General features: G+C 51.3%; 4 protein-coding genes across 4 annotated transcripts; 2 read left to right on the top strand and 2 right to left on the bottom strand.

The window, feature by feature from the left end:
• Positions 1 to 77: 77 nt before the first annotated feature.
• Positions 78 to 3,014, bottom strand: MSB2 (multicopy suppressor of a budding defect; the record flags this gene model as incomplete). Its single annotated transcript, XM_064876498.1, has 1 exon — positions 78 to 3,014. The coding sequence occupies one exon, from the start codon at positions 3,012 to 3,014 to the stop codon at positions 78 to 80; it is 2,937 nt and encodes a 978-aa protein (XP_064727805.1).
• Positions 3,015 to 5,959: 2,945 nt separating this feature from the next.
• On the top strand, positions 5,960 to 6,946 carry PMZ80_008097 (uncharacterized protein; the record flags this gene model as incomplete). Its single annotated transcript, XM_064876499.1, has 2 exons — positions 5,960 to 6,655; positions 6,707 to 6,946. The coding sequence occupies 2 exons, from the start codon at positions 5,960 to 5,962 to the stop codon at positions 6,944 to 6,946; spliced, it is 936 nt and encodes a 311-aa protein (XP_064727806.1).
• Positions 6,947 to 8,767: 1,821 nt separating this feature from the next.
• FPR1 (FK506 binding protein proline rotamase rapamycin-binding protein) lies at positions 8,768 to 9,432 on the top strand (the record flags this gene model as incomplete). Its single annotated transcript, XM_064876500.1, has 6 exons — positions 8,768 to 8,852; positions 8,901 to 8,943; positions 8,997 to 9,061; positions 9,116 to 9,176; positions 9,261 to 9,323; positions 9,405 to 9,432. 6 exons carry the CDS (start codon positions 8,768 to 8,770, stop codon positions 9,430 to 9,432), a joined length of 345 nt encoding a protein of 114 aa, XP_064727807.1.
• Positions 9,433 to 11,349: 1,917 nt separating this feature from the next.
• Positions 11,350 to 12,354, bottom strand: PMZ80_008099 (uncharacterized protein; the record flags this gene model as incomplete). The annotated part of the gene is made up of 1 exon (XM_064876501.1): positions 11,350 to 12,354. One exon carries the CDS (start codon positions 12,352 to 12,354, stop codon positions 11,350 to 11,352), a length of 1,005 nt encoding a protein of 334 aa, XP_064727808.1.
• Between the last annotated feature and the right edge of the window lie 231 nt (positions 12,355 to 12,585).

Below are 12,585 nucleotides of genomic sequence, written 5' to 3' on the forward strand. Positions count from 1 at the left end.
CGGCGCTTGCTTTTGGCTTTACCTTGACAAGCATATGTTGTGAGAGGTGGGAAGGTAGGGTATCACGGTTGTCACTCTCAGTTCCATCCAAGGCTGTTCTCAGCCATCACAGGTGGCGAGATATATGTTCGTCCAGACTGCTGGCTTCGATCACTGTTTCGTGACTCGCGACCATGACCAGCATTGTTATATCCAGGTTGTCGACTACCGTAGCTGTCCCGTGCACCTGTCATCATGGTGGTGGTCTCACGTGGAGCCGTGCTGCCCGATTGTACGCTGCTTGCTCGCTTGTGCTGATTCTTGCGCTTCTTGTATCGCTTGGCAACCATGAACATGGCAACACCGTACACAGCTGCACCACCAACGACACCAAGACCAATACCGATTGAGGAAGGCTTGACGGATGAGTTTCCTGTGCTGTCGTCCGTACCCGCTGCTCCCTCACCACTGCTGCCGTCAGACGTTGTGGCAGAGTTGGCTGAATTGATAGGGCTACCATCGCCAATGTTTTGACCAGCGATCAGAGGAATTGATGGGTCAAGCATGTCAACAAGAGTCTTAACCGTAGGATCCTCATTGTTGTACAAATCGGATTTCGGGTTCAGTAAGGCCAACGAGAGCGGATTGACCTGCTCATCAGGAATGTATGCCATGGCCAAGGTTGTGATGTAGCCATTCCTGCTCAGCGTGTTGTATGGCTGCAAGTACTGCATGACCACTTCAGTCTTATCCATTCCGACACCATGTGCAACGCCCGGTGGCAGGTAATCGAAGATCTGCTGCACAGCCCATTGATTCGAAACAACGAATGGATAATTCAGTCCGTATGTGAAGCCAAGCTGAATCAGTGTTCCATTGTCTGGCTGGCGGGGCACACCTCCCTGAGGTTGAATGATTCTTGGAAGGTTTGATGGCATCGCAGTGGAAGTCGGCTTAGTTGAAGACACTCCACTACTTGATTTGGTTGGTGTGGCACTGATAATGCTCGATTCTCGCGTCAGAGCAGTGTTCGTGTTGGTTGCCGTTGGCTTGATTGTCTGCGGTGCCGTTGTTGTTGCCGTAGTGGGTGCCGTAATGGGTGCCGATGTTGGTGCTGATGTTGGTGCCGTCGTTGGTGCCGTCGTTGGTGCCGTCGTTGGCTGTGATGTCGTCGTTTCTGATTTGCTGGTAGAAGCCACTGTCTGCACGCTTGTGCTCGCGGTACTGGCAGGTGACGTAGTTGACGAGGCAGAAACACTCGATGAGCTCTGTGCGGCGTCAGAACTGGTCGCACTGCCCGATGACGAAGAAATCGTGCTGGTGTTTGACGTAGAGCCGCTAGCAGTGCCTGAAGTGGTTGTGGTCGTGGGCACAACCACGTTGGTATCCGTCGAACTAGCAGTAGTGGTGGCAGAGGTTAGGATGTTGGTGGTTGTCGGGCTAGTGGTGGCGCTGGTAGTTACTCCTATATTCGTATTGGTGCTTGTGGGACTCTGAGTACTCGTGTTAATTGAGACATCACTCGTGGTTACCCCGGTTCCGGTTGTCGTTATGCCAGACTCTGTGCTCGTTGTAACATATACCGGTGTGGTGGTTGAGCTTGTGATTGGAGGTGGCGTGACGATGCTCCCGGTCGAGGTCGGCAGCAGATCGCTGGTCAGGCTGTCAATCAATCCGCCGCTCGATGTAGGAGTCTCGGTGGGAGTCGAAGGTGCAGTTGACGGACCAGTAATACCCTCAGTTGTTGGGGCTGTCGTCTCGGCTGGCGGAGTAACAATACTAGAGGATTGAGTCGGTAGGAGATCGCTCGTCAACGAGTCGACGAGCCCGCCACTTGATGACGCAGCTGTTGTTGGACCAGTGATACCCTCAGTTGAAGGGGGTGTCGTCTCGGCTGGAGGAGTAACGATACTAGAGGATGGCGGCGGTAGGAGATCGCTCGTCAAAGAGTCGACAAGCCCACCACTTGATGACGCAGCCGTTGTCGGACCCGTGATACCCTCTGTCGCCGATATTTGTGATTCAGCTGGGGGTGTGACGACAGTCGCTGATGCTTGCGTCTCGGAGGGTGGCGTAACAATGGTCTCGGGCTGGGATGGTAGCAGGTCGCTGGTCAGCGTATCAACGAGTCCGCCGCTTGATGATGCATCTGTTGCAGCAGGAGCAGAGGGAGCAGTCGCTGGACCGCTAATACCCTCTGTCTGCGATGCTTGTGTCTCTGACGGTGCTATAACAATTGCAGAGCCCGTTTGGGAGGGTTGATCGTTAGTGGCAGCAGGTTCTGTCGGCTGTGTCTGAGTCGGGTTACCTGTAGCAGTATCGGTATCCGGCAAGAGAGTGTTTGTCAGGCTGTTTACGTCGCTACCAATAGTAGAGATGAGGTTTTGGCTCTCGGTGTTGCTCGGCGCAGATTGGTTGTCGGTATTGCTAGGAGCTTCGTTGTTGGTGGGCGTGGTTTGGCCTTCAGTGACGGTAGGTATAGCCTGGCCTTCGGTGGGTGTCGAACTTGCTCCTGTTCCAGAAAGGGGTTGCGACACTGGCGTTTCCGATGGCGTAGCTTGTGGTTCTGACGCGGAAGGCTGCTCGTTCGTCGCTGAATCGGTAGCAGAACTACCGGTTTCGCCTGTAGCAGTAGCGGCATCCGAAGGTGTGTCGGAGGGTGTGGCGGTAGCGCTGTTAGTGGACAGCAAGCTATTCACCGCTGTGTTTACGATGGTCGTCAAGCCGAGCGAAAGATTCTCCGATGAGGTCGAGCCATCACTTGGTGCATCTGTCGCGGCAGGCGCCTCGGTTTTGCCTGTTGCGCTCGCAGTCTCTGAACTTGAGTCCAGCAAGTCCGACAACGCATTGGCCAGACCATCTGTAGCGCTAGCTGTGTTGGAGGCAGATGTTGTGTTCGTGTCAACCTGTCTCTTGATTTCTCGAGGAAAGTAGTAACGAGGTTTGGACTCTGAGCCAGGTTGCGGCGCCGGAATTGCTTCAGCCAAAGTAAACGCCGTCAACCCCGACAGTAAAGTCACCAACGATACCCTCATCCTCGCACACTTCTCTTACTGAACCGGTGGAATGAGAGCTGGCTATCCAATGTCTTCTAGGTGAACGCTTTCCTCGAACTTGAAATGAGTGTCTGGGGTAAATGATCCCAAAGATTGATGTTGAACTTGCAATGTCCTAGAATTTCTGGTACTGAAGTCCCTCCTCGTGCCAGCTCAATTCCTCAACCACAGATACGACTTCCTAGCAACGAAATGGACCAGCCAATTAGAGTATGAGATGTGCAGTTGTTTCCGGAGGATGTGGTGAATTGTTGAAGGAAGTGAGTCGTGTAAATTGAGGATCGTTTGCGCTTGAAGTGTACTTGGAAGTCGGGCAAGAAGCAGATGGATAGGTAATGAACGTTTAGATATGGCTTTTGTAATTCTCAAAGAGTGAACGCGAGCTGATTGCTTGCAAAAATGAGTTGAGCTCGTCGAAGGGAGTCGAAGGTCGCGATGACGGACTGGCTGTCGACTATCCTGGTTGGCAGTTTATCGGACGCGAAAGGAGAGGCAGCGACCACGGCGACGTCGACGGAGCATGAGGCTCAACAAGAATGGTGAAAGGGCGTCGAGGACATGTGTGTTGACGATGGCGAGAACAATGAAGCAAGATCCTAACCGAACATGCAGTGCATCGAACAGAGTCGAAGCCAGGAGGCACTCCCCAGCAGTCGGGGCCGCAGCCAGTTGGATCGTGGCTAGCAAAGCCCACGGACGTGAATTTGGTGCAGTGCTGGTGCGATTACAGTGGGGTCCAAGGAGGTGATTAACCAGAAGCGCAAGGTTTAGGCTTCGTAGACTTCTCTTGGCTGCTGGTCTGGGTCAGGTACCGTGGGTACGGCTGTTCCACGAAATGCCGCCAATGAAGGCCAGCGCAGCCACCAGGCACATCCACAGCAACACTTTTGTCTCACTTGATTTGACAATGCTCTTCGCACCAATTTGAAAGTTGGTGCCAAGTTGCACGATGTCCGCACCAGGATTCGCTTGCCTCGTGCTTAACTGTTTTTGCCTGCGCGCCTCGAGAAACAATGCGACGGTGGGAGACCTTTTAATCTCCGATCTTGTGGAGCCGTGAGATTGTGTTCGGTGATGTTCCCTCATGGCATGGACTGTGCAGAACACGTTGATCTGGGGTTCACTGGAACCATTCTGCCTTATGACAAAAAGAACATCAGGTGTTGAGAAGGACCAGCAGATCGACTTTGTGGCAGGATACATTTCAGCTTACTCCGTAGAGTGCTTCGGATATAATCCTGGTGCCTGCAACACCTGTAACACGTCAAACCCACCATGCGACAAAGAATGTTCTCTGGTTCAAATACGATAATCTCCTGATGCCGATCCTAGCGGTCAATAACGCAACAATAGCTCCCATAGTACCTCCGACGATACTTCTACCCTTTCAAAGAGTTCATGCTTCGATCTCGCACAGTACTCTCTTTGTTGAGCCGTCTTATACAAGTATAGGAGCTATTTTTGTGGTGCGAGACTCAGCTGCCATTGAGAAACAAATGCAATGCGTGTCATGCCTGCATCCGCCTGCAGGGCTACACAAGCAAGGAAGAATTTGAGCGCGGTTCCGTTCGCCCCGTTTCGGCGAACACAAAACCTTCTTCGCATGGCTGAGTTTACATGAGGAACAGCCAGGCTGGTGAGGCGGCATGATCTTCCTAGATATCTAGCTTCGTCCGCCCGCAGTGAGGTATCCGATGCGCTACTTGTACTGTAAATTAGTGATGATGCTCCGTTATCCATTCATTGCATGCCTTTCGTTGTCGACTGCCACTTAAACGGATCAACAAATGGATCGATATTGTTGCTCTCTCAAACACGCGTGGACAAGCTCTGTGCCAAGATGTTTCTGCTAGCTTTGGCATATTGAACCCGACTGTGTGTGGATGCTGTTGGCAAAATGTCGAAGCGGAGGGCGGTCTGTTTCGCGGAAGTCTTGAATCGATCAGAAGTTTGAACATTGGGTTGTGTTTCTGCCAGCATCTGTGGACCGAGCACGGATTAAAAATTGGGAAGAATAGCAACCATGTGCACATTCCATCCTCAAAAATAGTCGCGTGTCACGATGCTGTGCCAACCTCGTGCGAGGTGTTTCAGTGTCCGCGTATAGTGTGCACGGCTCTCTGATGATGCACGAACTCAACGATATCACTCTGCCCCCATTGAATGGAATCAGGTTGTGACATATTCAAGGGGTTGGCGAGACGAGCTCGACCCAGCATGCTGTTGTTCAGATCACTTACCGGAACCACGTCGTCCCTACTATAGATGCTAGCATAGGGAAGTGAACGAGAAATTTGGGGACCGGCTGGATGTGTCTCTGCATGTAATACATTGGTTGAGTAGTTCAGGGCGCACGCTCGTGGTTTCTTATCTGCCATGCCATAAGAAATGTTGCGATATGTTTCGCCTGCAGAAGCGTAATTTTGCTGCAATATATCGGGCATGTAATCATCACAATGAGATTGCCCAAGCTTCTCTGCTGCTGCAATCATGCTTGTCTATGCCAACAAAGTAATGATCGATCGGCTCGCGGTTGTACAATCAGAAGTTTGCGGACGCAAGAATCGAGCTCATGGACACTATCAGATGGACATCATGTTCAGAAGGAACGATGACAGACTGAGAACACTCGGTCTGTAGCACGATGTCGAAGCGTGCATTTCTTTGGTCGTGAATTTGCCATGCTGGTGTGTTTTCGTCGTTGTTTGTCAAATTATTGCGCAATGGGAAGAGAAGAAAGTGTAAGTTAGTTCGATGAATTTTATTCTCAGGCAACAATTTGGCATGATGAAATCGATTTGCGTTCATGAGAAACTAATCGCCCTCTACTATCGGTATACAATACTACGCACCACCGCATCAATATCTCAGACAAACCTGCTCTACACTGGTGCTCTTGCGTAATTGCGCCTGCCATTTCTGTCATGCCGTTCTCTCACCACAGCCATTCAGGGCAGTTCTGTCCAGGTCATGCTCAAGACTCGCTAGAAGATGTGATCAGGACTGCGATATCTAAAAGCTTCACGCTCTTCGCATTGACTGAGCATATGCCGCGTCATGATCGAGACCGCTATCCTGAAGAATCCGAGGCTGGATCTACCCTACAAAAGCTCATTCAGAACGAGGCCGACTATGTCGAGGCAGCTTTGACCTTACGTGAGAAGTATCAGGATCAAATTGCCCTACCTCTTGGCTTCGAAAGTGAATGGTGCGGACCACACTCACTCGAGCTGATTCAACGGTCTATCCAAAAGCATCCGTTTGATTTCTTCATAGGCTCTATCCATCATGTTGCAGGTGTCCCTATTGACTATGACCAAGCAGGCTACGATCGTGCGAGAGATCTGGCGGGCGGTAGCGACGAGAAGCTCTTCGAGCAATACTTTGGTGAGCAATTCGAAATGCTGCAGGCCCTACGACCACCAGTAGTCGGCCATCTCGACCTGATCAGGCTCAAAAGTGCCAATCCTGATATTGATTGGCATTCAATGCCAAGTGTGTGGACAAAGATCCTCCGAAACCTCGACTTTGTTGCATCCTATGGTGGCATCCTGGAAATCAACACTGCTGCGTTGCGGAAAGGCATGGCCGAACCATATCCCCGATCAGAGATCTGTCAGGTAAGGTGGTAAGTTGACATCCTAAAGGTTCGATCTGACGGTACATATTAGGCGTTTCTGCAGCGTCATGGACGATTCTGTCTTTCCGATGACAGCCACGGCATGGCTCAAATCGGTACCAACTACGAGAAGCTGCTTCCCTTCCTTGAGCGGAACAATATTACTATCCTGTCGTACTTGACGCATGTCATTCCATCAGGCAACGCACGAGATGAACGGTTTCCAACATTGTCCATTGAGTCGGTGGCGGTGAGTGAAGTTGCAGGCCATGAGACCCTCAACAAAGCATGACACACGGAGCTGCAAGAGTGATTGAGAATGCCTTCTTGAGGATATGGCTAATGATGCCTTGACAAGCGCTTGCTCAGTCAGTGATGAAGAGGGACTGGACCAGACTACCCTCAGTCAAGAGGCTGACGTTCTTCGCAACCATTGACTGGATCGAAAAGAGGCAAGCCCGCTTCTCTCCGGACGCTACCTAGGTGGATACGACGATCAGTGCGCTTCAGATGAAGCGAGCGCTGCGAAAGGCCCTTCGGGGTTGGGTACGTTCTGGGAGGTATAGCCTATGGGTCTGCATGCCATGTGGTAGCACAGGGATCTTGACTTGTGCGGCTCTGTCTCGATTCACGGACCACTACATAATCGTTGCATGGATGAACACACATTACAACTTTTCGGACATCATATGCAGAGTGACACCTTGAGTCGACGACGCTTGCTATGGAGAATATTGGGGTGAGCGCATCAATTTCAGACTAGCCTGCGTTGCCAGCTGTCACGTTGTCAGAATGGCTAAGCTCAATGCAGTGGGGGTGTCATCTGGAAATTTTCCGGAATGCAGTCCGGAACCGCATGTCCTTTACATTTGTTTCCGCTTTGCAGCGAAAGTACGAATGAAGCTCAATTCACCAAAACCCTCATTTTTCCAGGCTGTTCCGAACCGGTATGAGGAGGAGAGTGTCCGCTAAGCGGTCTCGTGTACTGTAGGCGAAAGGACTAGAGGACCTGCAGAACGGCATTTGTGCACAGTGGACAAGCTGTTGTTCAATTCGTGCGCAGGATCCTGGTATGAACGTTCGTCTCGGAATGGTAGGGCTTGAAAGCTCTAGGTATATGAGTGGGGCTGGTTGTTGATGACAGATGCCGGCTCTTGATGCTGTGTGTGCATGCAATCAGACGACCTCATATCCTTGTTGCCGGCTATAAGATTTCTCCACGTCAGTAGTAATAACAAGTCGTTATCTGTCAGACAACAATGCTTCACTCACAAATGAGCCCCATGTCGTGTTGCGATATAGAGCCGCAAACATGACTGGGTGTACTTGTACCCGTGGCGAACTGAAGCACTGAACGGATATCGTACCTGTCAAATGAAGCTCGATCTCAGATTTCCGAGACGCGCTTTGCGCCTTAGACCGTGTCAGAAGGTGTCCTCGTGGCATGTTGACGGAAGTCACGAAGCCATTCTGGGTTCGTGAGGCGCGCTTCCGTCTACTAGTACGCAGCTCAAATCGGAGATGAGCTTGATTCCCGAAACCAGAGCATCAACCTCCACCCTCCGTATTCTTTCGCACTGCCATCAACGGCGTCACCCTGACATTGCTACGTCGCGAAGTTTTCTGATATTTCCTATCTGTGTCTCAATTGGCACTTCTACCCGGCGAATAACGGTCTGGTTGGCTTGTTCTCACGCGTTCAATCGTCCTAGATCCTCGGCTTACGATGCAGACTGCACCTGTCATGAGCCGAGCGTTAGGCTTGTCGGTGAGCATCAAAAGACAAGCAGTCCGGCAATCTGATAGCTGTCTGCAAACATTGTCACCGCGAAGTCAGTCAACTTCACGTGTCGCTCGTTGCTTTTTCAGCAGCTTGCAACGAAAACAAACTTGCAGCTTCAGAATATGCAAAGGTACAAATAGCGCGGACCCCTTGGACACTACTAGTATCAGCAAAGCTTGCGCAAGTTCAGCCCGCAGAACCCAATCTCCAACCCCACTACTTACGTCGTGCCTTCCTTCAATAAAGTGCAGGACGTTCACTTCAGCAAGCTTATCTCTCTTCCGATATTCTACACCACTGCACAAACCATCTGCCATAAACGCAAATAACATGTCTCTCAAAAAGGATCTCGTCTCCGAGGGCGACGGCAAAACATATCCCAAGGCCGGCGACACTGTCACTATGGAGTACACAGGTACGTTGCACGTTCTATCTGGAGGGGCATACCGGCTAATATCCTCAGGCTGGCTTTTTGACGAATCCAAGGAGAAGAACCGAGGCACACAGTACGTCGAAAACACTCATCGAAACCTGAGCCAACACTGACCTGAGCGCGCAGGTTCGACAGCTCTGTTGGGCGGGGTGACTTCAAGACAAAGATTGGTGTTGGCCGAGTCATCCAGGGTAAGCAGAAAGAACCAAAACTTGGAAGCGACGGGCACTGAAGAAAATCTACAGGCTGGGATGAAGGTGTGCCTACCATGTCTCTGGGCGAGCGATCTGTCTTGACGATTCCGGGGTAGGTCTGGCTTGCATTCGCTTATGCGGCATCCTCGTCTATGATGCCCCACCTGGATAGCGTCAGATGCTAACACTCATTCAGAAGCATGGCATACGGCCAGAGAGGATTTCCAGGTCTCATCCCACCGAACGCTACACTCATCTTGTAAGTCATTTCTACAACAATGCATCATGGACAGGCTTCAAGGATGCCCTGCGACTAGAGTATTGGCTAACCATCTGATAGCGAGGTGCAACTCAAGGGTGTGAACTGATATCGACCACGAACGCCACGAGCACTTTTTCACTGGTGGTGCTTTGAATCTCTTGAAACACGGAGCGAAGTCGAGGGCAACTGTTCACTAAAAGCGAATATAGACAGCTGGGGTCGAACCGGATAAACTCGTTCAATCGAGCTCTTGACACACCGACCCTTGTCATACCGCAGGCGACTCCTTGTTATCTTTGCGCTCAACTCTTCATATTTTGCTGATTGCGACGTTTCTGTGCCAATACCGTGAAGGCACTAATACATGATTGTCCTCAAGCCAGGCGAAACCAGCAGTATCTGTCGGATCTGGCATTGCAGCTGTCAAGCTAATGCGAGGTTAGACATGCAACCCTTGACGGCATTGCAGCGGATACTGTCCAGCTTGCCGGTGCCGCTTCACCAAGTCATTGAGGCACAGTGATCATCTTTGAACAGGGCCACAACCTCAGTCGCTAATCTTACTTGCTACGAAGCACACGACGATCGTCTCGATTGCGTCCACTGACCCGCACGGTCTATACTCGGTTGATGTGACATGAAACTAAGGCAGCTAAAGCAGCTGCAACGATAATCTGCGCAGATGCCCAACATTGACTTTGGTATATCAGATTTCTCTTTCACGCGTCTCGTCACCGGCAACCCTTCAGCGGCGTCGGTAGATGCAACACCTCGCAGCAGAAGTAAAATGGAGCATGTCGCTGTTCTTCTTGCTGGACCGCACGTTGAATTGGCTATCCTTGCTTTTGCCGATTTGAGCTCACGCAGCAAGCAATTTGGGCGCAGTTCATACGGTAGATGACTCGCCGCACCCCTGCAAGCTCGGACATGTGAACCTCATTTTCCGGAATTATAAACATCACCTCAGCTAGTCTCGCATACACGAGGTATCACGCCGTCCCTACCACACCTTGGTCATGCCAGTCCGCTTATCATTCGATCCCATTGTTAAAAATCTCGTGTATGCATCGTCGATCCAACGCAGTCGAGCAAGTCTGGTCACAATGTCCCGGGACACGTCCCTCGAAATCCGAGAAATACGAGCTGCACTTCCACAAACACCGTGGCTCGAGACATACGCTTTACCACACCGACCTAATCACTCGGCTTCACGATGCCACATCGCCTTGGTGCCTAATGCATAAGTCTTTAGGCGACAGATTCCAACCTCGCCAAAGGCATTGATCCACCCTGGTGACCAGATCTCGAAATGCTGGTCTATGCACTGTATGCTCGGATCGACTGCCCGAAAGGAGAAGCACACGTGTCTCGACAGTTACGAGTACTGACGTTCTTCTTGGCAAGGTAAGGCGTCCACCACCATATCGAGAGAGGTGCATATTTATGCATGGATATTACAGCAACGGACTTCACAACGAGCCTCGGCCACTTTTCTATCTGCGTTGCGCAGGGCGACAGTGCATCAACATTGTCCCTGCGACACTCGTGATCGTTGGCTTTTACGCACACTAGGTCACAGTCTAGCTTAGCGCAACATAGCAAGCGCAACTTAGGGCCATAATGATGTCCGAACGTCGTATCCCGTACGAGGCACGACATTTTGACGGAGCAAAAAAATCTCACCCAGCATCCATATTGGAGCAGGAAGAATTGTTGGACTTCCTGAAGCACATCACTCTGGTGCTGAACCGTCTTCGTGCCTGCCTTGTCGGTCTATCTCCAGTACCCCGTATCAAGAGAGACTTCCTCCCTGCAACAACATTGCACACACCCATATACTTTTGACTTATAGAGACGCAGAACTACTGGTGATTCCTTGGAGCAAATTACCCTATCTCAAGTAGACAAGACAGACCAAGGTGACGACTGTCAGAAGACCAGTTATTCGCGGGGTGTAACACTCTTCTTTACTTCCATCGTCGCTACGATGGTCACTCACATCACTTACTACCTCCATTACCCACTAAATCCTCTCCGCCTTCTTAACCTTCCGATCCCGTCCCACAACCAACCGCAACTGCCTCCCCTCCCAATCCGTATCACCCTCCCCCTCCAGCTTATCCTGCATCAACGTCCTAAACACACCCATCCTCAACCCATCAACATAAAGCTCATAGCTGGGGTAATACCCATCCACAAAGTTCTTGACCTCCTCATCTGACATACCGCTTCCTTTCGCCTTCTTCAGGTTATGTTCCTGCTCTAATCTCCACTCATAGACATACAGTGGATCCTCAGCGTCGATGTGTATCAACCCGTCATACTGGGATGTGATCTCGTCGTACTCTTTCAGTGCCTCGTTGATCGTGTTGAGACTCTTGGGCGTGTTATATGCTAATCGACCGCGGTATGCTGGTGTATCTTTCTCTTTCGAGTATGCGGCCTTGACTGCATTCGCGTGAATAGTCTGCAGCGTGAACTCTGGCAGTGGCCGAAACCCGACGCACCAACCCTCGAAGAGGACGATGCGGATGGGATGGGCTGGGTCGCTGTTTACTTCCAGCCATTCTGACTCTGGTACACGGTCGCCCTGACCGTTATGTGCGGCCTTGTTGAATTGGGGTATCTTCGTCGGTTTATTCTCTCTCAGGGACGCGAATACGCTACGGACGAGAGGGATGTCGTGCGTGGAGGGTTGTCCTCTGTGTTGCAAGAGCGGGTTATCTGGGTTCTGCTCCGCAAGAGTCTTTAGACCATCGTGGGGTAGGTAGAAGTCGTCGAGGGAGAAGATCGTGGTGGGGAGGTTGTGGTCTTCGGCTAGGGATCTGTGGAGGAGGGAGACGAGGAGGGATTTGCCAGCGCCTTGGGGGGCTGTTAGGCCGATTATGAGGGGTGGTGGGAGGGCGTTGTGGGAGGTTACGAAGGCGGCGTGTTTCTGTTCGTGACGTTTGAGGAGGGAGAGGATGAAGGGGATTACGTGGGGGGCTTTGTCGTCTTGGATTCCGCCTGGGTTTACTGCTGCTGCCATGGTGGGGGGTTGGGCGGGTAGGTGTACCGGGTGTGAGGCACGTTTCTTTGTGGTGAGTTCGTGTAGAGGATGGGATAGTCAAGCAGATAATCTCACTGTAGTACGCTCCTTTGTGGACGTTTCCGAGGCGAAAGACTTCTCAAGGTGGGTGGAAGTCTTGTTCATATGTTTGCTGTCTCGATGGGTAAAACATAGAAGCGGGGACGATGAGCAGCATTGGCATGAAGATGA

The sequence above is a fragment of the Knufia obscura genome (assembly GCF_036327395.1).
Source record: "Knufia obscura strain CCFEE 5817 isolate CBS 148926 chromosome Unknown scaffold_10, whole genome shotgun sequence".
Taxonomy (NCBI): Eukaryota; Fungi; Ascomycota; class Eurotiomycetes; order Chaetothyriales; family Trichomeriaceae; genus Knufia; species Knufia obscura.